This window comes from Ambystoma mexicanum, chromosome 1q, assembly GCF_040938575.1.
Source record: "Ambystoma mexicanum isolate Mex_15411 chromosome 1q, UKY_AmexF1_1, whole genome shotgun sequence".
NCBI classification, from domain to species: Eukaryota; Metazoa; Chordata; class Amphibia; order Caudata; family Ambystomatidae; genus Ambystoma; species Ambystoma mexicanum.
Window position 1 is genome coordinate 1,303,698,634 of NC_090922.1, and position 22,780 is coordinate 1,303,721,413.

General features: G+C 47.1%; 1 protein-coding gene across 1 annotated transcript in view; it reads left to right on the forward strand.

Annotated features, from left to right (window-relative positions):
• Window positions 1–22,433, forward strand: part of CDCP2 (CUB domain containing protein 2) — a 207,773-nt gene extending 185,340 nt beyond the window's left edge. Inside the window, exons 5-6 of the mRNA XM_069635389.1 lie at window positions 16,470–16,648; window positions 21,741–22,433. Coding sequence (XP_069491490.1) covers window positions 16,470–16,648; window positions 21,741–22,055 — 494 coding nt within the window. The 3' untranslated portion in view covers window positions 22,056–22,433. The remainder of the gene's footprint in view (window positions 1–16,469; window positions 16,649–21,740) is intronic.
• Window positions 22,434–22,780: the final 347 nt, after the last annotated feature.

Sequence of the window (22,780 nt, forward strand, 5' to 3'; positions counted from 1 at the left end):
TAGGATTGCGTCAATCTGGCTTTCAACCTCAACATGGGACATAAACTGCCCTTGTTGACCTCAAAAGTCAGATTGATGACATAAAGGACAAAGGAAAGGCTGCCATCTTACTCCTCCTAGACCTCTCAGCAGCCTACGACCTGGTCGACCATATAATACTCTGCAACCACCTCTCTTCCGCCACCCACTTCTCCCCCTCTGCTGTCACTTGGATATAGTCCTTCCTGGCCAACAGAACCATGAGGGTTTTTTTCATCCACGGCAGCAGCAGACCCTATCCCAATCACTTGCGGCATCCCACAAGGATCCTGTGTATCCCCCACCCTCTACAACATCTTTACAAAGCCCCTCTTTGACAACCTGGACCATCTGGGTGTCACCTACACCAACTACGCAGATGACACCCAGATACTCCTCACCATCTCTGGCAACTACAGTGTTGACGTCATTAGGATCAAAGAAATCTTCTCCATCATTCAGGCATGGATGGCCACACATGGCTTCTGCCTGAATGATGAGAAGACCGAACTTCTCCTTGTCGGATCACCTAACAACTTACAGAAACCTAGCCCGGACTACACCAACATCATTATCGATGGCAACACTATCCCCATTGCTAAAAATGTGAAAACCCTCGGCTTTTATCTTGACGCCAATACTTACCTAACTAAACAAGTAAACACGACCGCCTCAGCCACCGCCTACACCGGGAAACTAATTAGAGCCTGCAGACCTTTCTTATCCACCAGCAGTTGCCTCATGCTGGCTAGGGCTCTCATACAATCCAAGTTAGACTACTGCAACAGCCTTTACCTAGGTGCCAACCAATCCATCATCAACAAACTACAGGTTCTCCAAAATAATGCGCTACGAGCAGCATTAAACATCTCTAGGCGCGAGCACATCTCTGCCACTAGAATCTCATGCAAATGGCTCTCCATTCAACAAAAAATTGACTTTAAAACCCTGTGCCTTACCTACAAAGCCTTAAACCACCTAGCCCCTCCCTACCACACAAGCAAATTCACCATGAAGCCAGCCACCAGAATCACCAGATCCTCCAACACTATATGCCTCACAGTGCCCAGATTCACCTCTAAAAGAGCCGGCGGCTTGAGCTTCACAGTCCTCGCCTCTCAACTCTGGAACACTCTGCCTCTGAACATCAAGCTGACCAAATCCTTCCAACTATTTAGGAAACTTGCCATTGGATAGTTACTGAATAAAAAACCAACCTTAGTTTGATATAGCCACCACAAATTGTATATATTGTACATGCATAAATGCCACAACTGTATGTCTAATTACCTCTCACTGTATATATTGTACATATTCTTACAAATGTAATTTCTATTTACTGTGCCTTGTAACCTATCCTTAACTGCCCTTTTAATCCTGGGTCTGGAGCGCTATATAAATAAAATAAACAAACAAACAAACAAAGATGACAGGGGAGGGTGGCGCTGGTAAACTGTGTCCTCCCAGAGTACATGACTATTTTTCTGCTGTGCGGTGAGCGTGGAAAATATGTGCTGGAATGGCCCCACATATTCTCTGGAGGTTGATCTCCCATCATTCATTCTTTTAAATAAATCAAAAATCAAAGCGAGCGCACTCCCCCTGTGCGGATGGTCGAATTCCTCACATGTCCCCCAATCTCAACATGTGAACCACCATCCTACTGATGGTCTGGTTCATCATCAAGGCGAATGTACCAGCTGATGCCATCTGCATTTCCAAGCTGGGAGCCTGGCTTGTGCTGAATGTCCATATCTAATCCCAGTAGGGATATGGCCCACCGCAAAAGCTTAGGGTTCTCCCCTTACATGGCCATTAACCATTGCAGAGGCCTGTGGTCTGCCTGGATCATAAAGTGAGACCCAAAGATGTAGGATGTCAGCTTCTTTACGGCCCACACGATCACATATGCCTTTTTTTTCACAACAGCCCTTTTTATCAACCGCCTGCTTATGTAGGCGACAGGTTGCTCTATTCCTTCAGAGTTCATCTGCGCTAACACTGCTCCAATCCCAAAATACCAGGTGTCTGCCTGGATAATGAATTCCTGACCATAGTCTGCCACTTTCAGAAATGGGGCCCTGCACAATCCATCCTTTACATCCTCAAAGGAGGTTTGACAGGCGGGGGTCCAAGTTACCTTCTCTTATCTTTTCTGACGTGACATCATTCAGGGGCATGCCAATGGTCCCATATCCTCTGATGAATGACCGGTAGTAGCCGGTGAGACCTGTGTCTGTGTGGTGGGGATGGCCCAATTCTTCACAGCCTGTACCTTCGCTTCAAGAGGTTGTTTCTTACCTCCACCAACCAGGTGGCCTAGGTAAATCATGATACCCTGCGCTATCTTGCACTTTGTGGCCTTGATAGTCAGGCATGCATTCTGCAGTGCCTGATGCACTTGTTTCAGGTGGTATACATGATCCTCCCAGGTGTGGCTGAACACAGAAATGTCATCTAGATAGGCGACGCTAAGGTTTTCCAGTCCGGACAAAGCCTGGTTAACCATCCTCTCAAAAGTGGCAGGGGCATTCTTCAATCGGAAGAGCATCACAGTGAACTAATAATGTCCTTCCGGGGTGGAGAATGCTGACCTCTCTTTTGCTCCATCTGTCAAACCGACCTGCCAATACCCTGCAGTGAGGTAAAAAGTACTCATGTACTTGGCAGCGCCGAGCTTGTCAATGAGCGCATCTGCTTGAGGAATGGAGTGAGCATCTGTCTGCGCAACAGAATTGAGCCCCCAGTAGTCCACACAAAAGCAAACTTCAGTCTTCCAACTACTGGTCTTTTTAGGGACCAGTACTACTTACTGGGCTAGCCCAGGGGCTGTGGGATGCCTCTATCACTCCTAGTGACAACATCTTGGAATCTTCCTCCTTGATGGTATCTCTGACCTTATCGGCCATCCAGTGAATTCTACTCTTCACTGCCTTACTGTCTCCAGTAGCCACATTATGGTTACACCAATCTGCACAACCTGGAGTCAGCGAAAACAGACCGCCAAACTGTCCCAGTAAACAGTGACAGTCTGTCCGTAGCAGTTCTGGCAGGTCCATTGCAAGGTTGACTCCTTCAACTGACCCATCTGTGGCTTTAATGAGCAGGAGGTCTGGGAGAGGGTCAGTCTCCTCCTCAGTCTCTCTGTTAGTCACTAACACCATGACCAAGTCATCCCGGCTATAATGGGGTTTTAGCTGGTTGACATGAAAGACCATGCACATCTGTTTAGGTCCTTTCACATCAATGAGATAATTAACCTCACTGGCGTTTTCCAGCACACAGTAAAGCCTAGTCCACTTGTCCTGAAGGGCACTGGTTTTGACAGGCTCCATAATCTACACCCACTGGCCTGGAGAATAGACTGTCACTATCGCCTTTTGGTTGTGCCAGTGCTTCATCAGCTCCTGACTGGCCTTTAGGTACTTGGTTGACTGTTCCATGTACTTTGCCATGCTAGACTGTGTGGCACCTCCCTGTATCGGTGTTGTGATTATACGATCAGTAAATACAGGCAGTATTTTTTGAATAATGCATGTCTTACAGTTACCACCAAACTCCTAGTGTGACACTCTGAGTGTGTTGGCATGGCATCATCACAGTTTCCACCAAAATCAACCAAAATATCAGGCGTATTCCCCCAGCAATTGTTCCCCATCTCGTAGCAGCCCTGTCAGATGCGGAAAAATCGAATTCCCTCCTTGGTGCATGCGCCGGGTTCACTATGGAATTGGCTAAAAGCACTAAATGTGATTTATGAACACTTAAAAGGAAGTGCATACGAGCTAAGCGGATCCATTTACCTTGCTCGCGGACTTGATGCACGTGCGGTATTTGGGAAGTGCTTTAATGGCTTTATAATGTTCTGAGTGTAGCAAAGTGATGTCTTTTTTTTGCTTTGATTGAACAGGGCCTTCAAGCTTTACAAACTGAAAGCCATGTTAATTAAAACAAGATTCTTAGCAGTGAGGAAATACAGCGTGATCCCATCCGAGCATTGGGCGTCAGTTTCAAAGACTGGATCAGTTTGTCTACAATAAGACAAGCTCTTGATCTTTTACTTTTCCACAGTCAATTTCCAGTCATTTAAATAGTAATTGCATTGCTAACTATACTGTGCTTACCAGCCTGTGGCAATCTGATTCTATGAATGAGGGAGTTTAAGGGCTCTCGCCAAGCCTCTTCATCTTCATCTTGAAACTTGAAAGTTATAGCACCCTGAGTCAAAGTGCCTCCATCATTGGGCCACGCAACATGGACTCCACTATCGCTCGGTGGTCTGGGCATCGGGGGTCCAGCATCATAATGAGTTTACTATCACCACTGCTTCTCCCAGACCTGCAGGCAACCAGAGCACGCTTTTCTGCTTGAGACACTAATAACCATGGGGCTGTTCACTCAATGTGCCCCAGGAGGATCTTCTTGCATTGCAGGCAAGCCTCTGCTTAATGATGCATAAATTAGGTATTCTGGGGGAATACACCGGCTGCAAAATGCCAGCCTCCTAGTGGGCTTGCTTGCTACCGCCAAAGGTCAACACACTGCAGGGGCACTCATGCCAGTCAGCAGCAAGGATAGGTATGCAGGCCGAACTGGACATTTACGTGAAGACCATGGTAGGGGATGGGAAGGGGTTGAAGAACGTGCACACCCACCCCTCCACAAAAAAAACTCAAAAAATGAAAACCACATTGTCACACACAGACCATTTGGCGCTTGCACACAGGCTCTCTCTCTTTCACGCCCTTGTGCTCTTGTCCCTGGTGACCTTCTCTTCCTCTGCCTTCTTCTTCCTACTATTTCACTGCCTCTTCCACCCACTATATGCTCTATCGCCCTCTCTCTTCTGATGTTCATATGTCTCCCACCTGCTTGCCATCTAGCTCACGCTCTTCCTCTAATCGTCTCTCCCTAGGACTCTCCTTGTTCCTCCACCCTCCGGTCACTCTCTACTCTCCAATCCCCTCTCCTATCTACTCTCCACTCTCCTCATTTAGTCACTCTCCACTCTTAACACCCTTCTACACCCGTCCCTCCCCTCCATTCTCCATTCCTCCCTACTCTCCACTACTCTCTAATGTCCCCCTCCTATTTTCCCTCTTGCATTTACCCCCTTTCACTCACTCAGCCCCCCTGTCACACACCCTTCGTACTCACCTACTATTCCACTTACCCTCAGTCGCTCTCCCCACTCGCCACATAACCAATCTCATACCCAAGTACCACTTCTGACCAACCAATAACTCACCTTTAAGACACTCTTTCTTAGTCTCCTCCATGCTCTGCTCCACCGTCCGGCTGGTCTCTTTGTCCGCCACCTTTCCCATTAATCTCACCGGAGCTACCCCCACTAACCTCTTCTGCTCAGTACTTTTTGGAGGGCCCCTTGCCTTGGCCTGTCACCTCCTTCCTCTCCCATTGGTTACCTGGTCCAATCTTTTTCTGACTTTTTCCACAGGACGTGGTTATCCAGATGGGAAGTTACAAAATGTCTTCCTAGCCGTGCTCCCTTTCCCCACACAGGTTTGCCTCCATTCCGTTTTTATTTGTTTGGCGTAGTGATATGGCATTGAAAGAATGTTTTGTGTCACGGGGCAATGTGTTATGATATGATAGGTCATTTATAATGCACTTAATACCCAGAGGTTTCTAAGCACGGACCTGGGGGATCGAATCCTTAACGACCAGCCCTACTCTAATACAAAAACAGACTTGTTCCTTAGTTCTGAACAGATTTACCAAGGGCCCATTCTGGTCCTGGGATTTCGGGCTTCACACCAGGTGTCTTCCTATACCTTGGTTTTAGGTATTCAGATTCTCAGTAGGCTTCACTCGAAGGTCTTGATTACAGGATTCACAACAGGCATCTCTCGTAGGCCTGAACTTAGAGCATCCACAGCAGTTGTCTCTCAGAGGCCTTGCGGTATCAGGATTCACCCCACTCTACTAGGAAGAGAAGGAGTACTATCCTCTTCCTTACTGATATTTATCACTGGAATCTAGCTTCAGGGCTCAGCTGAATCTGTGGTCATTATAGGGCCCCACGGTTGTGGGCTGTAGACTACTCTGTATGCTTTTTAACATCTACGGCCAGCCGCTGCTTGCTCTCATCCACTCTCGCGGCTTCAGATTTTATGCCTATGCCGATGAGACCCAGATTCTGAGCAGGTTAGATCAGGACCAGACAGAGGTGTCCGCCCGCGGTGCGAGTGTCTGGTGGCTGTGTACAGTTGGATGGATAGCAACTGGCTAAAACTGAACGTGGACAAGACAGAGATACTGTGGTGTGGTGGGTTCCTCTTCTAAGACTATCTCTTGGGCTCCTTCATTTTGGCTGTCTGCCCTAGGGGACTCTCCTGTCCCTGCGGCCACAGTGAAGAACTTCTTCCCTGTCAATGGCTGCTCGGGTGAGCGCGGTCTTTAAGATGGGCTTCTACTCCCTAAGGGTGCTACGGAAGATACATCCCTTTCTTCTGGTTGCTCTTCGCCCTCAGGTAGTGGCATCCCTGATTACTAGCCACATTGATTACTGCAATGCTGTCTATCTGGCCTAGCCGAAGGGTTTGGTGCAGAGGCTGCAGCGTTTGCAGAATAATGTAGCAAGGGTAGCAACGGGATCTCCTATGGAGCTCATATCAGACCAGTTCTCTGTTCCCTCCACTGGCTGCCATTGGACTGAAGGATTAAGTTGAAGGCCCCCTGCCTGCCTCACCAGGCCTTTTCTCTGCAAGGGGCTGAGTATCTATGGGATACATTTCTGCCATACACTCCAGGTCATCTGCTGTGATCTAGGATGGCCAATTTTATGGTCATCCCCAAATATCGGTGAACCTGTTTGGGGGTCGAGCTTTCTATGTGGTGGCAGGACCTCCCAGCAGCTCTTCGCAGCACAGAGAACCACCTTCAATTACGCCGTCTCCTAAAAACGTTCCTTTTTTTAAGCCTATCTGATGGTGCTGCCCTAGTATCCTAGCGACAAGATACCTTGGGGTGAATGCACGCTCTATAAGAATTGCTAACATAATACTCAGCTCTCCAGTTCTAATGCCTCCCTTATGTAGCCAGAACCTTCTGGCATCTGCTACGCCAGCCTCTTCCTTGGGCTGGAGCTACCAGGCACATTTACCACTTCTCAGCATCAAGGTGTTGAAGCCTTCTTTTATCCTTTCCTACTGGCACACTGCAGCAAGGACCACCCACATTCTTCTGAGGATACACACTCTTTTCTGATTTTCTTTTTATAGTCCCACCTAGGGCCTTCCCTTTCCTGGGTGGAACTTTCTCTACTATTACTCTCTGATTGGCTTATGGGCTTCCGGAGCCTGCTCTCTCTCTCTCTCTCTCTCTCTCTCTCTCATTTCACTCTTTCTGTCTCCTTCACTCCCATTGGAAGACTTGGAATGTAGGTCTTCCTCTATTCCTAGGCTAGCTAAAGGCTTTAACGTTCCAGCAGCCATCTTGGATGCAGTTGGAACCAAAATGGTGGCTCTGTACGAGGTGCTGATTGTGTGATTGCGTGCTGTGCTCGACCACATGGATCTGATGTTCCTGCTTCTCTTGTCCTGCTTCTTGGCTCTTCGGGCCTCTGCAGGTCTCCCTGCCCTTTGGTATATGTTCTGATGTTTTCTTCTGGGGAAGGGCGAAGTCCTAGCATGGTTCCCAGAATTTCCACGGCCCCAACACCTTGCCGCATGTTGCCCTAGGTTTCCTATACCCTCTCCCCTGCCCAGACCACTGTTCCACAACTGTTTTTTGGTACACGTGTAACACTAGTTGTAGGAAAGCACTTGCTCTTTGCTTCTATGCAAGAAACTGTGGGGTGAGTTACACATTTTTATCTTCATCTCTGAGAGAAGTAAAAAGTGTCAGATTCCTTAAATGGACATGGAACTTGTCATACCTTTAGCGGTATTGCATGGGAATACTGCTAGAAGTATCCCTCTGTTGTGGGCATGAAGGGGTTACGACATGGGCCTGGAAAAAGGGGCCAGGCGTGATGGGAGGAAAAGAAGGGGCGAGAGCCCAGAGTGTGCACGAGTTCAGTTGGAAATTAAAGTAGTTACTGCACAGACGTGTCTCCGTGTCCTTCTTGTATGCAGGCCGTACGTTACAAGGGTAACCACAGGTGACGAGCGATGGAGACAACCCACGCCAGGATCATCCTGTTGCACTCTGCAGTGTTCTTTCTGCTACGCACGTAGCGTCCTGATCCCTCTGCCCGGTGGTGCGTCCTACCCAAATGGGTCCCCACTGCCATCAACAGCGTCCACCCGCTACAGTGATTAGCGTCCTGGTGGTGGTCATCGGTGACGTGAAGCAGCACCTTTGACGGTGATCCGTGTCCCACATCGTAACTCCAGGCCGCCTGGCATCCTGCGGGTGGGTCGCACACTGCCTAGTTACAGTGAGCAAGTCTCGTCTGGCAGCCGGGGGCACGCCGGATTGCCAGGAACGTGACAGAGGCGCAGAGGGATTCCCGGCGCTGGCTGGCGGCTGCTCATTACATGGGCGTACCTGTGAACAGTGGCCCACCTGATTTATATACACCCCCCTGACGGAACAGGCTGTGCCAGCCCAGCAGCCAGCACAGCTCATGGAAAGAACTCTGCTACCATTGAAGGGGGCTGAGCAGGCCTACTCAACAACAGGAGCAACACAGGCCAAACTCCCACATGCACAAGCTGGAGGTTGGAGGTAGGAGCTGGGGCAGACTACAATTTCGGCCTGCTTGTGGCAGCGAGTTACAGTACTTTGGAAGGACAGACATGGGGGAGCAAGAAGACCCTCTGGCGCTGCAGCAGGCCAGTGCGAAGATATAATTTTTAAGAAAACCATTTGCATTGCAAACGCAGCAGGACAAGGGCCCACGTTGTGTCGAATGGGCTGAGCAGTTTGACGACTTCATAAGAGTGACAGGGGAGGAGAAGTCACCAGTTCTCAATGACATTTTCACGAATTTGGCTGGTAAGGAGATTAAGGGTATAATAAAAATGATCCCGGCAGAGGAAAGGGTCACCTATGACGATCTTGTGACTGCACTAAATAAGAAGCTGGTGATTCAGCCCAATAAAGACTATAAGAGGTACACTTTCAATCAAGGTTCGCAATCGCCACAGGAAACCGTGTAAGAGTTCATTACCCACCTCAGACAGAAAATGGTGCACTGCCAGTTCTCGGATGATGAGGCCATTCGGCTATGAGTCATCAAGGGCTGTGTCTCATTGGCGTTCCGGATGCAGCTATTGGAGAAACCCATAGCGATTGATGAGGTGATTGAGCTAGTGAGAGTCCACAAAAGCGTAGAGAAACAGGCCAATTCCATCGAGACGCCAAAGAAGAAGGCAGAGAAGGATGAAATGGTTGTAGCCTTTTCAGTGTCCAAGGGCACAAGCAGAGAACCTGTGCAGAGCTCTACCATCAAGCGGGGCCTGCCGAGAGAAAGGTTTCTGCAGCCAAGAATGGGGCTCCGCCCCCAGAGGTCGTGCTTCAGATGTGGCCAAGCACTCCCGCATGCTGGCACATGCCTCACTGTTATTCAAAGGTGCTCCAAGTGCGGAAGGGAAGGCCATTTCTACTCTGTATGCAGAAAAGGGACACCATCCCCGACTGTCCGGCAACCGACCCTCCCTAGCAGGAGGCCAGTGCCTAGACAAGCTTTGCAGACTGCATGGAGGCTGACACCTACTTATCTGCAGATGCCAGAGAGAATGATAAGGGCTGTGGACCAGTATCTGGACTATGAGGATGTGCAATGGAAAGAACAAGCAGGGCAAGCTATTTACTACCCTGACCAGTATGAGTATCCTATGGACAGCTATCCTGACTATGAGGGGTATGCGCAGGATCTGTACCCAGAGTGCACCGACGAGTTTGTCAACCTCATGCACGGGGAAGAGGAGTGGGTAGAAGACCCTAAAATAATGGTCAGGATGGGGGAGGCAACGCACTGCTTCCTAATGGACACGGGTGCCACCGTCAACATCATGGGGGAGGAAGAGTTTCTACAGACGGGAGACAAAAGTGAGCTAACTACATCAAATCTGCGCATTTTCCAATGGGGGGGGCAAGACACTCTTGCCATCCATTAGGCAGTTTCAATGGATGCTGTCCCATAAAGGGAAATCTAAGACCACCACCATCCATGTCCACAGAAGCCCTGTCAGCAGAAAGTGTCTGCTCAGCTATAGATGGCAAAGGAGCTAGCACTCATTGACGTTCCCTTCCAGGACAATGACATAGTGCAGTGCAGCGTGGACACCACCAACACACAAAGCATTTCCCCCATGATGGGGACTACAATGGGGAAAGACATCATCACACAAACATTTCCAGAGCTGTTCAGAGGGCTAGTAAGGCTGAGAGGGACTGTGGTCGGATTGCTCACTGATGAGAGGGTAAGGCACATACCACAGCACCCCAGGAGGGTGGGGTTCCATCTGCAGCAGGTAGAGTTCCAGGAACTACTGCAGCTAATGAACAATGGGAAAATAGAAAAAGCAGTGGGGCTGACACCATACATTTCACCCTTTGGTGGTAGTACCAAGAGGGAAACAAGATCAGGCTCTTCATGGGCATGAGGGTGGCCAACACAGCGATACAGAGGGAGAGGCACCCAGAACCAAAAATAGAGGACATGATCGTCCAGCTAAACCAAGCCACCAAGTTCTCAAAACTAGACCTCAACCAGGGGTATCACCAGCTCAAATTGCACCCTGCGTCGAGGCACATCATGACATTCTCCACCCAGCAGGAGCATGATCAAGCTTTCATGGCCTTGTGTGGCATTTTAAGCAGGGCGGGACTCACGCTAATCTACGAGAAGTGTAACGCTAAGAAGGACAGACTATGGTTTTCTTGACACATTTTCTCCAGCCGTTGTAGCCTATGCCAGTCGTGCGCTGTCGCACACAGGTGGAGCATACTCCCAGGCCGAGAAGGAGAACCGGGCGGCCATCTGGGCCTGTGAGTAATTTCACCATTTTGTAATCGGCAAGAAATTCATGCTTGTGCTGGACCAACAGGCACTCTTGTCACTGTTTGACAACCCGAGAACAAAGATGCCACTGCGCATAGGAAGGTGGGGCATCCGCCTCCAAGAATACGACTATGACATTGAACATAGGCCGGGGTAACACAACCTGGCTGATTACATCTCACAGCACCCGAACAAACAACAGCAGACACAGAGGGACGGTGTTGCAGAGTACTTGACCTATGTCACGGAGCACGCCCTTCCACTGCTTCTAACAATGAAAGAGCTAGCCCAAGCATTGCGGAAGGCTCTGTCCATCGTCATGGCAATAGAACTGACCAACACCAATAAGTGGAAGGACTACAGGAGGCGACTGCCACTACACTGGGTTGCTAACAGGAGGGAAATTGGAAGACTGACCAACATCAGCACGGAATTGGCGTTGTCAGACCAAGGAATCCTCCTAAGGGGATGCTGATTAGTCATACCAGCCACCCCCCCGGACGGAGAGGCCTGGTACTGACGACGCATGAAGGTCACAGGGGAGTGGACGTCACCAAGAAGATACTCAGAAAAACTGTATGGTTCCCGTTCATTGACAGCATGGTGGAAGAAGCAGTAAGGAGATGTTTCCCGTGCCAATGCACGGCCAAGAGTGACCTGGCATAGGGTCACAATGAATTTATATGGACCTATGGAATCCGTGGACTATCTGTTGGTAATCATGGACGAGTTCTCAAGGTTCCTAATTGTAAAATTAACAATCTCCACGGCATTCACTCACATGGCTGGAGTGGTTGACAAAGTCTTCAGAGAGTGGAGTATCCCACACATAGTGAAACTGACAATGGGCCACCTTTCAATCGCCATGATTTTCACCGATTTACAAAGCACCTAGAGTTGGTGCATCAGACAATAACCTTGCTGTGGCCGCAGGCCAATGACATGGCAGAGGGGTTCATGGCGTTCATAAAAGGAATGATACAGAAGCCCATGGTCAAAAGTATGCCAATCCAACAAGCATTGTGCCAGATGATGTGGAAATATAGGAACACCCCCCCTCCACAGTGCAGCCGGGGTTCCTCCCAGAGACCTAACTTTAGCGTACAATGCAAAGACGAGGCTTCCCAGAGCAGTGACAGAGCAAACGGAATGAAATCTGGAGGTGATGGATGCAGACCTCAGGTAGCGAGACGCAAAGGGAAAAGAAGCTATGAGATAGTGGACCAGCTGGAAGCGAGGCACGAAGATGAAGGTTTTCAATGATGGTGATGAAGTCCTAGTAAAACAGAGGATGCAGAAGTAGAACGACACCTGGTAGGAAACCACACCCCTGAGAGTGACTGAGGTCAAGGGGACAACTGCACAAAATGAGAGGAAAGAGATAACCCTAATACGTCATTTTTCAGACACCTTATCCCTGAGTCGATGGAAGTAGCAGAGCAGGGGGATGCATCAGAGCAGAACAACCAGGGGATGATGGATGGAGGAGAAGGAGCGGGACAGTTGGCCGACCCAGAAACAAGGGAGGCCAAAGGCGTGAATGGGGTCGACCACAGAGGGTCATCAAGAGTCCCACCAGACTCATTGAAAAGATGTGAGATGGACGTAAGGAGATATGTGAGGGAGAGGTGTTGTTGGCATGAAGGGGTTACGGCATGGGCCTGGAAAAACGGGCCATACGTGATAGGAGGAAGAGGAAGGGCGTGTTCAGTTAGAAATTAAAGTAGTTACTGCACAGACCTGTCTGCGTGTCCTTCTTCTATGAAGGCCGTACGTTGCAAGTGAAACACCCTCCAGACACAGAGTTTGGACAGCAGTAAAATCGGCAACATTTGAAAAATACCACCGATTTTATCATTACCTCTCAACCCAGATTGAGTTAAGTGGGCTTTTTAACAGGTGGGTCACCAGAGGTAATTAACACTGCCACTGTCCACATTCAGGGTTTTTCAATGTAACCATGTCAATAGAAATGGTATTGCCTGAATCCTGCTGGTGGTAGTCCGGCTACACCAATATATATTTTTTTCATTCTACCCACATTAGCTGAGCTTTTTTTGGCCAACGGCAGCTTGTACAGAAATAGAGTATGGACTAATTGGTAAGATTACCGGAATGGAAAGGTAAGGATGGGGAAGGAGGGAGAACAGTGGTGGTGGTACGTTCAGTTAGGATGTCAGGGTGTTCAGGGGGGGTGCTGGGAGTCAGATGTCAAGGAGCAAGTGGTGGAATCATGAGAGATAATGGAGCGGGGCTTGTTGGGTGACCAGGAATTGAAGAGATGACCCCCATACCAGAGGATGGAGGTGGTAGGATTGTACGGGGGTGTAATGAGTATGAGGGTTGCAGGGGTGACCCCTGCATTAGTAGAGGCAGAAAGGGCACAAACATGGTGTTTTCCCATAGTGACAAAGCCAGGCCCTGGAAACTAGACCTGGGCAAAACTGGCCTGTTGGAAAGCAACATAGATTGTGTTTTTGTACACTTTTTTGTATCCATTCCCACCAACACATTGATGATGGAAATTGATCATGTACATTAGTGGTACATACCACTGCTGAACATGCTATTAATGCACAAAAGGGTCAATTTTGAGCCCTTCAGGTATTGCATGGGAAAGTTGGTCCCACGACCCAATTTAAAAAATGTTTTCCTATACTGCGCTTCCCCAGTATACACGAACAAATATTTTAAAAAATCCAGGGGTTGAGTTACAATGTTTACCTCCACTTCAGAGGAAGAGGTAAAAATTGATGGATTTTTGACATGTAAATCCAACTCGAAATACCTCTGGTGGTATTACCCTGGAATACGGCTGCAGGTATTTTCCTCACTCCTTGGAGTCACCTCCCAACTCGTAACATGGCACGGTATTGTGTTCTTATTTCCACCACTTGAGTTCAGTGGCCTCTTGAAGGCCATGTGAGCAGATTGTGACCCCTGTGATTGCGTGTTGTCTTGAATGGATAGTATGTACAGATGCGTTTCAGCATAGATGTAGCTCTTATAGTTATGCTAAAGGGTAACGATGCAGACGATTCTATGTTTCTATTTCATCGTGACATCTGCACGATGGAACCACTGCGCAGAATGCAATGGCTGCCATTAGTTGGTTTTAATGGCCAGGAGGATAGCTTAGGGGCACACGCTTGCCTTGGAAGCAAGACGATGCGAAACAACACAGGTTCGATCCCCGGGTCCGCATGTTATAAATAACCAATTACGATTATAAATAACAAATTACAATTAATAGGGCGTTTGGATTAAGGCAGAGGGATCAGAAGTGACTTCCCATGGCGCTCCAGTACACAGCCCTCAGACTTACATTTTGCACAACTTCACATTCTCTTCAACGATACTTGATACAGAGTGCATTTAGCTAACCCCTTGCCTCTAGAATTGAGGCAGACTTACCAGAATAGACAGGTTTCAGCAGCATCGAGATCATCAGCACGTGGACCACCTGGAAAGGACTGCATGTCTATGGCCAAAGTCAGCCGCCAACTGTGCGGCTCAGTACAAAGGGAGGAGAAATAATGGGTAAGTCCCAATTTTTTGTTGAAGGGGGATTGAGCTGTGAAGGCACCAGTGATACGGTACAGAAAAAGACAACAGCTCAATTACCTCTCTCTCAGTCCACCTTGATAGCTTGTCAGGAGGAAAGTAGGGATATATTATCTATTTCACATATCCAAACTTATATAGGAAACATATACTGCCATTTCGTTTACAAATGATTAAAACACATTTTATTAAATATGTTCAATAAAAAACATACAGGTAGTAGGTGCTTTCCACAAGGCACTTAATACACCAAAGTAAATAATAAAATAAAGGTCCAGTTGTTCAACACTCAATAATGTTGGTGACTATGGTTAGTAAGAGACATAGATGGTTGATCACAAAAAAGTGCTGCTTTTAGAATATTGTAGCATTGCATTCTAGGGGAGAAAACTGTAGATGAAAACGTTGTTATTGTCCTTCTTCAAAAAATAGACAAAGTTTTTAGAATGTCTAGAGGATGTCTACATATTTATCGGCTAACGGTTTACATCAACACCATCCCTGGTGTTCTGCTCTTCTGAGTATAGCCCTCTTCAAGACAGGTTGACAAGATGTTCAAAAATTGCCCAATTGATCACACTTTGTCGGATACTTGTCAGTATCTTGTGGTTGGACTGGAGCGTTATTTACTGTGAAGGAGATTTCTTCCTTTCTATAGGTTGCGTGAAGTGATGACCTTTTTGGATTCTGCCTCCCACTTTTTTGGAAGTTGATCAGTTTGCAGATGGATGTCTTCCTTCTGAAATGCAGTTTGCCTGACGTGACTGCTTCTATGTGCTTTTCTTTATGGCAGTCAAACCTGGGTGCTTTTCGATTAGATGCAGGTATGGCGCTGCGTTTTAGTTCACTGCCGAAGGCAAAATACTTCTGTTTTCGTCCGCCCTTTTTCCTTTGCTGCATATGTCTTCAATATGGTTTCAAAACTGCCGAGGAAGCGAGATACGAGACCGCCGAAGACGCGAGAAAGCCGCAGAAAACTGCAGTGTGCAAGAAAAAAACAAACAAGAAAACGATTACGCGTTTCTCTCTATGGGACAAGACATATGCAGCAAAGGAGGCAAATTCACTGGACCTTCTCCGGTATGTGCCTCACTAACCCGGCTACCGTGGCTTTCAGCATTCTCCTGTATAGAGACAAAATAAAACACCCATCAACCCCGGATGCTTGATTTCAATGGGTTGCACATTCAACATCCATCAACTCATGATGCTTGATTTCAACGGGTTGACCATAGAACATTGATCAACCCCTGATGCTTGATTTCAATGGGTTGCCTATGGAACATCTGTCAACCCCTGATTTTTGATTTCAATTGGTGGCCCATGGAACATCCGTCAACCCCTGATGCTGATTTCAATGGGTTGCCCATAGAACATCCATCACCTCATATGCTTGATTTCATAGGGCTGTCCATAGAACAGCCATCAACCCTTGATGCCTGATCTCAAGGGGTTGCCCTCGTCCAGTCCTTTATAATACACTGGCCCAGTCTATTAGTATCGCCGGCAAGCCTTCCATCCTCAAGGCCCTCTCACTGTGTCTGATCCATGAATTTAAGAGTGTAACTCTTGTCTGTCCTCTTCCCTCTTGAAACTCCTTGCAGAGTCAACAACGGGATCAATACCCATACCTTTTCCACCATTCGTCCATCAATACCTGGCTCATCACCCCTCATTTGCCATCTACCGCTGAAAGTCTCCCTAGGCTGCGTATGTTCACCTGCTAGAAGTGTCCTAAATAAAAGCCTCATTGTAAACCTGTGTCTGCTGTTTTCTTCTGCAATCACATGATACTTGCCTGCCTAGTTTGGAGATCCATAATGATGTGTTTCCAGTAATGCAGCCTGACTGCAAACACTGGGGTGCATTGCTTGACACACTTTTCCCTACTTTTTCCTTTGTTTTTCTGCAGTGGCTCCCATGAATGTAAGCTGTACTCGGACAGACTTTCAGATCCAGCTCCCTAAGCAATCTCTTCCACAGCTGGTGCGGAGCAACATCTACTTGGGGAACCCCAGCTGCATCGCTCAAGTGGCGGGAGCCAACTATAAAATATACTCAAGATTTGATACCTGTGATATAGGGCCTCAGGTAACTAGTGACGCGCGTTAGGCTGCATTCAGGGTTCTTGTCATAACCCTCAACCCATTGAGTGGCCAAAGAGGGTCATTCTATTGAAGGCAATGGGGTGTAACACTTTTTGGAGATTGCTGAAGGTTGCCTGGAGGAAGATCTCATTGAAGGTAATGAGATGAAGCATGTCTGGCACAGTGATGAAGGTTTCAGGTGAGGGGGATCCAGCTGAATGCGACGGGAAGCATTATGGTTTGTTGAGCGTGTACGTCCCGCGGTGAGGGTGAGATCAGTTGCATGCTTTGTGCAACACGTTGGAATGACTGGGAGTGCTGAACATCAACGGGTAGACTCGCAATGAATTGTGCACATTCTTCAATGGCCACAGTTCCAATTGCTAGACATATCCACAAGTCATCAATTTCAGCTGCACCCATATCAATCATGCGAATATGCAAAATGCCCCTTTTTCGCTAAGTGAGTTGCTACCTCGACTCTTGGGATTTAGCGGGGGAAATCCAGAAATGTGGTAGCTGACGCCACCCCAACTTGTTCTAAGCAAATCACTGTGGGGTGAAGGATTCAATTACCCTGCCCCCTGAAAGTAGTATTAATGCAGTCATCGTACAAACCTTTACTGCCTGGAAACTCTGAGCTGTGCATGTGTCAGTGGTGGTGATGTGTTAACGCGTACCCCTGGCCCATGCCCAGCACAACGCATGGTATCGGTCGCTGCCAGTCTTTGAATCATGGGAAACCCTCTTGTTCTATCGAATGCAACTTAAGTGGCAGTGTGATGGGACCCAGGGGGGGCGTCAAAATGAGCTTCAAGTGAGGGATGTACCCTTCCTCCCCCAATTATGGACTGCCAAAGGTGTGATTCCCAATTTGGTTATATCATCATTATTTTTATAATTATTATGAATGGTAATAATAATTAAGCAATGGGCCCCAATGGACGGGCTTTACCGGGCAAGGTAATGGCACACCAGTTAGAAGCATGAGCAAAGCGAGGGCTTTAAAGTTAGATCGGGTATTACCTGCCCCAGCAAAGCCCCATGCCTGGAGGGGTTTATCACTGTTAGCATCCCAGCATGTTTACCAGGATGCTGATAGTTGTTTTTTCAACCATGCCGTTTCTCAACTTTAAAGAACTACAAACCAAGATGTCTGTTACGGATTAGGGAGAAGGGAACTAACTACACGTACTTCCTTCTCCCTTTCCATGGCAGCTATTGCTGGGAACATAGAGTGCAAAGTAAGTGGGGTGGGGGTAGGAGTCGATGGAGGATGTGGAAATTGTGGTTGTAGGTTGGAGGAAGGAGGAGAAAGAGTGTGCAGGACTACACGTACCCTAATTACTGGTAGGGAAGATGGCAGGCACCCACTTCCCGGAGGCTCGGAGCGGGGGCTTTTCTGTGAGGTAAATACCTTGTTCTGAGCCTCCTTATTGGCAGGGAGGTGACCACACCACCTTCCCGCCGAGTGCTAAGAGTAATAATGTCAGGTTTGTATGCAGTGCTTAGTTCCAGAATCCTCCTATGTCTAAGTGTTGCAAGAAAAGCTGCTATTATAACCCAATACTTGATTTATCAACCTCTGAAGAATGAAAGTCGGAAATTGCTAAGTGCTAACTTTAACGTGCCCCATGCCAGAGGTGAGTGCTGGTAGAGGCGGTGTGCTGGTATGGAGTGAGCACGTGTGTCAAAGGTCTGTGGCTGAGCAGAAGGTATTATAAAAGAACTTTGGAGGCAAAATACATTTCTACTCTGCAATCTCCAGGCAAGTCATCTACATCACAATAACCAGTGTAAGGTATCAGGAAAGTAGTCTTTGAGACCCAAGCATTGCTCTGGCTAAACAGCGGCACATATAGATCAGGGAAGGAAGGATATCTCATGGGCAACGCGTTTGTCTTGGAAGCAAGACAACGCGGCGCAACACAGGTTTGAATCCTGATTCCGCACTTAGAAACCACTCGCTGGTATCAAGCGCGTTATAAATGAACAATAAAAAAATTAAAAAAGGTTCTACTGCAAAACATTTTCTGAACTGTACAAGCATATCCTCTGTAATCATTCAGGGAGTTAATGTGAGACAAGCCAGAAGCAATGGCTGCCCCGTTAGATCTACATTTGCCCAATCTACCTACCCTACCCGCAGTTCAGAGCTAGGACCATCAACTGGCTCAAATCCCTCGACTCACAATGACTCCTAGAGACCCAGATGTGCCTCTACTATGTGGCGCATCACTGAATGTAAATTTGTTTATAGTATTGCCCTAATGCACATGCTATGTTCGTCACCTACGCATTAATTGTAAATATGTTTATAGTACTGCCTTTAATGTACATGTTCTACCCTCCGACTTGGCGTGATTTTTCCGGCAATGTAACCCTAGCTGGACCTCGCCACACGTATGTAACGAAGCTTTGCAACCCTCTTGCTGCCTCTGCGCCTGGCTACCTTCGGGTTAGGTGCGCATTACAAATAAATAAAATACAAATACAAATACAAATCTGCCTTGAGCAGCATACTCTGGCACCACACATGCGGAGACACTGGGCATAGGCAGGGGCATAGCCAGGGTTGTCTAACAAGAGGGGCCTGAAGCTAATGTGCCTGGGACCACCGCAGTGACATTCACATCTGTAAATGACCACACAGCACTGCTATGTGGGCATTTATACATTTTGGGTGGGCTTTGCATCTCTGCGTAGGCGGTGGCAAGGCACTGTGAGATGCCTGCACATCCTGATGTGCTTGGAATCCCTGTAACTGCACGTATTGCACCTGTCAGTCTTTTGGTGGCAAGAAACAGGTGCAACCCACGCATTCCCAGTGCAGGGGGCAGCAGAGGGCTCTCCCTGGTGGCTATCATTGCAAATGCCCCTTTGTGTGCAGATACTAACCCAGATTCACTGCATCCTTGAGTCGATAGCCCAAAAAACTAAATGTGCAGCATGCAGTGAATCACTGGCCACTGCCATGTGTGTAAATAGTTTAGATCAGCTGGGAAGAGCCTGGCAAACCGATGGCGGTATTGGTCGGGCACTTGGCTGCGACCACACTGCTGGGACCCGGATGAACCCATGTGTGGTGAAGACCCTAGGATGCAAAGGAAACATTTAATGGGAATGAGCCTTTGCAAATGTATTCAGTCATTTCATGCCAGGCAGTTACCAAGGGCAGTGTGTTACTACTGCCAATCTCTGACCCAATCATTTGCCATCATGATGATCTGAAAGCAGCTGTTATCTGAAAAGGTATGGTCTTCCTTTATGCTGGTGAGTTTTAAAATGCCTTCTAATCAGCCACTCATCTAACAAGCACTGACAAAGCCAACAGTGTTGGCTTTTAGGTAGGTATCGATAGACATGTGCCAGGCGCTGCCATAATGGTAAAACCTGGACATAAGATGGCAACAGCTGTAAAATTGGGTTATTGCCGAGGAATGTGATAGCAGTAGCAGTGCCCGGCAAATGCCTATCTCATACTGATGCACAAGCAATATCTTGTGGCTTTGTCAATGCTTGTTTTTAACAGGACTTCAGTGCAAGGAACATATATAAATCAAGTGGCTGAGGGTACACTGAAGACATTTTTTATGACTCAGGTGGTGCATTTACAGCTGCAATTAGCCATTAACTCTCAGTCAGACCATGTTAGTGCTTGATTGAGCTGTCTCAAAGAAGATGACGTTTGGACTGGAGGGGCGGGTAGTGGGTATGAATAACAATAGAGATTAGCATGGCCACGAGTAGTGATTGTGTGGGTAAATAACCAAACAACACCAACAAACTATGTGTCCCGCATCACATGTCCTCTCCCTCCTAAATGCACTTCAATGCAATCGTTTCAGCTTATAGATGGTGAGTAAGCACCAGCTAATAGCCAAAAGTAGGCATTATTTAACTGCTACAAATGTGCTAATGGGCTTTTTTTTGTTAGACGCTGTGCAGGCCTGCTTTATGCACACAGACTAACAAGATGCATCTTGTATAAACCTGTTGGAGGCAGACAGAATAGAAGACATCCCTTTTATTTATATGTAGGCTTCAGTTGTCACAAACAGATAGAAGCAGAGAGGATTGGCCAAGCACAGTATTGAACAAATGTGTTTCAGTGAAGGATAGAAGCATTGATTGCTGGTGAATATTTTTTGTATGAAACACTTGAATGCTTCTAATTTCATATGCAGGCATATTGAAATGGTATAATGATTGAAAACTAATGTCACACAATATTAAACATAAGTTGCTTTTGTGCTCATAATGTTCTCCATTAACAGGCTTAACCAAACCATAAAGGAACATAGCCACATGGAGTGCAGTCACACATATGGTCGTTCCTAGTCTCTTTCTTCATTCATCGCTCTTTGGCTTCATCGCCACTACTCATCATCCTTTCCTTCTTACTTTGCCTTTGTCATTCTTTCTTTCATTCTCCTTTCTGTTCTTCTTTCTTGTATTTCTTTTTTTATTGCGGCCCTTCTACTTTTGCTCTGTTTTTAATATTGAACGAGGGGAATAGAGAGGTTGGTGTTAAGCATGGGAATGGCTGGCACAGGCTCTGGCCCAGGATCTATGTGCCCAGTGGGGCCTCTGCAGCTTCTCTGCCAGCTGTGACACACTGTTGGGGTGATTGGAAGCTTGTGTGTGTCTAATGTGAACTGACCTCTGCAAGGGTTAACAAGGCATGCATGTTATGTAAAACAGTGCGGTTTGAATCCCCTCCAATGTACAGTTGATCGAAACAAACAGAACTGCCCAAATTACCTTATGTCACCAGGTCCATTGGTTCTATGTGATGTTACCGTTTATAACATATGTAATATTACCGTAAAAAAAGAAAATATCGATTTTTAAAACAGTATTGGGGGGCTCCCCACAAAGCCACCCCCTATTTCTCTATGCTTGTAACCCCACCCTGAATCACCCTCCACACCTTATAACCCTTTACCCTCACCCCTTATATATTTAATTTTCGATATTTTTCGGTAACATTTCATTTGTTATTTTATTTTCGGTATCATCACTGGATACCGGTCCATTGAGTGGTACAGAGAATGCAGCAAAATATGTGACTGTTCCTATTCTCCTTTTTCCAGAAGAGAAACAACACCACCATGATTGTGAGCATCTTGTACATTGACTTCTCGTCCGATGGCCTGGAGGATATCCATGAGTATGAGGTACAGTGCGAACCTAAGAAGAAGGAAGCCTTGGTCAACATCCTCTCTGGGTTTGACCCATTCAAGCTGAACCAGTACGGAGAGAGCTTGGCAAATCCCGAGAAGAACACTGAAGCCCTGGACAGCGCTGAGTTCAAGGGCCAGGATACCAGTGACGTTGTCTTCATTAGTATTTGCATCCTGGCCGGTATCCTCATGCTGATTGCGATTGTCGGACTCGTCTTACTCTAGAATGGAACATTGATAAGCAGGGTAATAGTTGGTTGAATTTGCCTTCTTCTTGCTTCGGGCTCCCTTATAACATTCTCGAGTTCTTCCTAGGAGGAGGTCATTTCTGGTGAGCTATGAAGTGATATTCATTGAAGGCAGACAGTCCGATGCCCTTAAGCACCCAGAGCTAATAATCGTACATTATCAAATATTGTATGTACAGCACTTATGATGATATTCACACACACGCACACACTCATAGACAACACACACCCAAACACACTCTGATGTTATCCTATACAGGGCTTTTTATACGTTGAACAGAGTACGAATTTTTTATAGTATTTTTAATCCTGTTGTATCCTATTTTCTTAATAAAGTATAATTATTGGTTGAAAATTTCTAGTATCACCAAGTCTACGACAGGAACCCTTGTTTGGTTTCCAAGACCACTTCTGATCTTTACCCTTTTTTTTATGCTCACACCAATTCTCATCGTAGATCGCTCAGCTCTGTTATATGTGTGTGTTGTTGTACATGGGATGAAATACCCACAATGTTATGTGAGGAACATATTGCAATTCACTGAGACATTCAGTGGCCTTTTAAAATAAACAAGGCCACAGGCCGAGTGCTGTAAGGGAGTCATTGAATTCTGAGGAGACTTGCAACATCAGTTTTAGGACTTCCACATGCTAAGTATTTTTAAACAAGTCACCCTCCATTTCCAACTAGGTGAAACACTT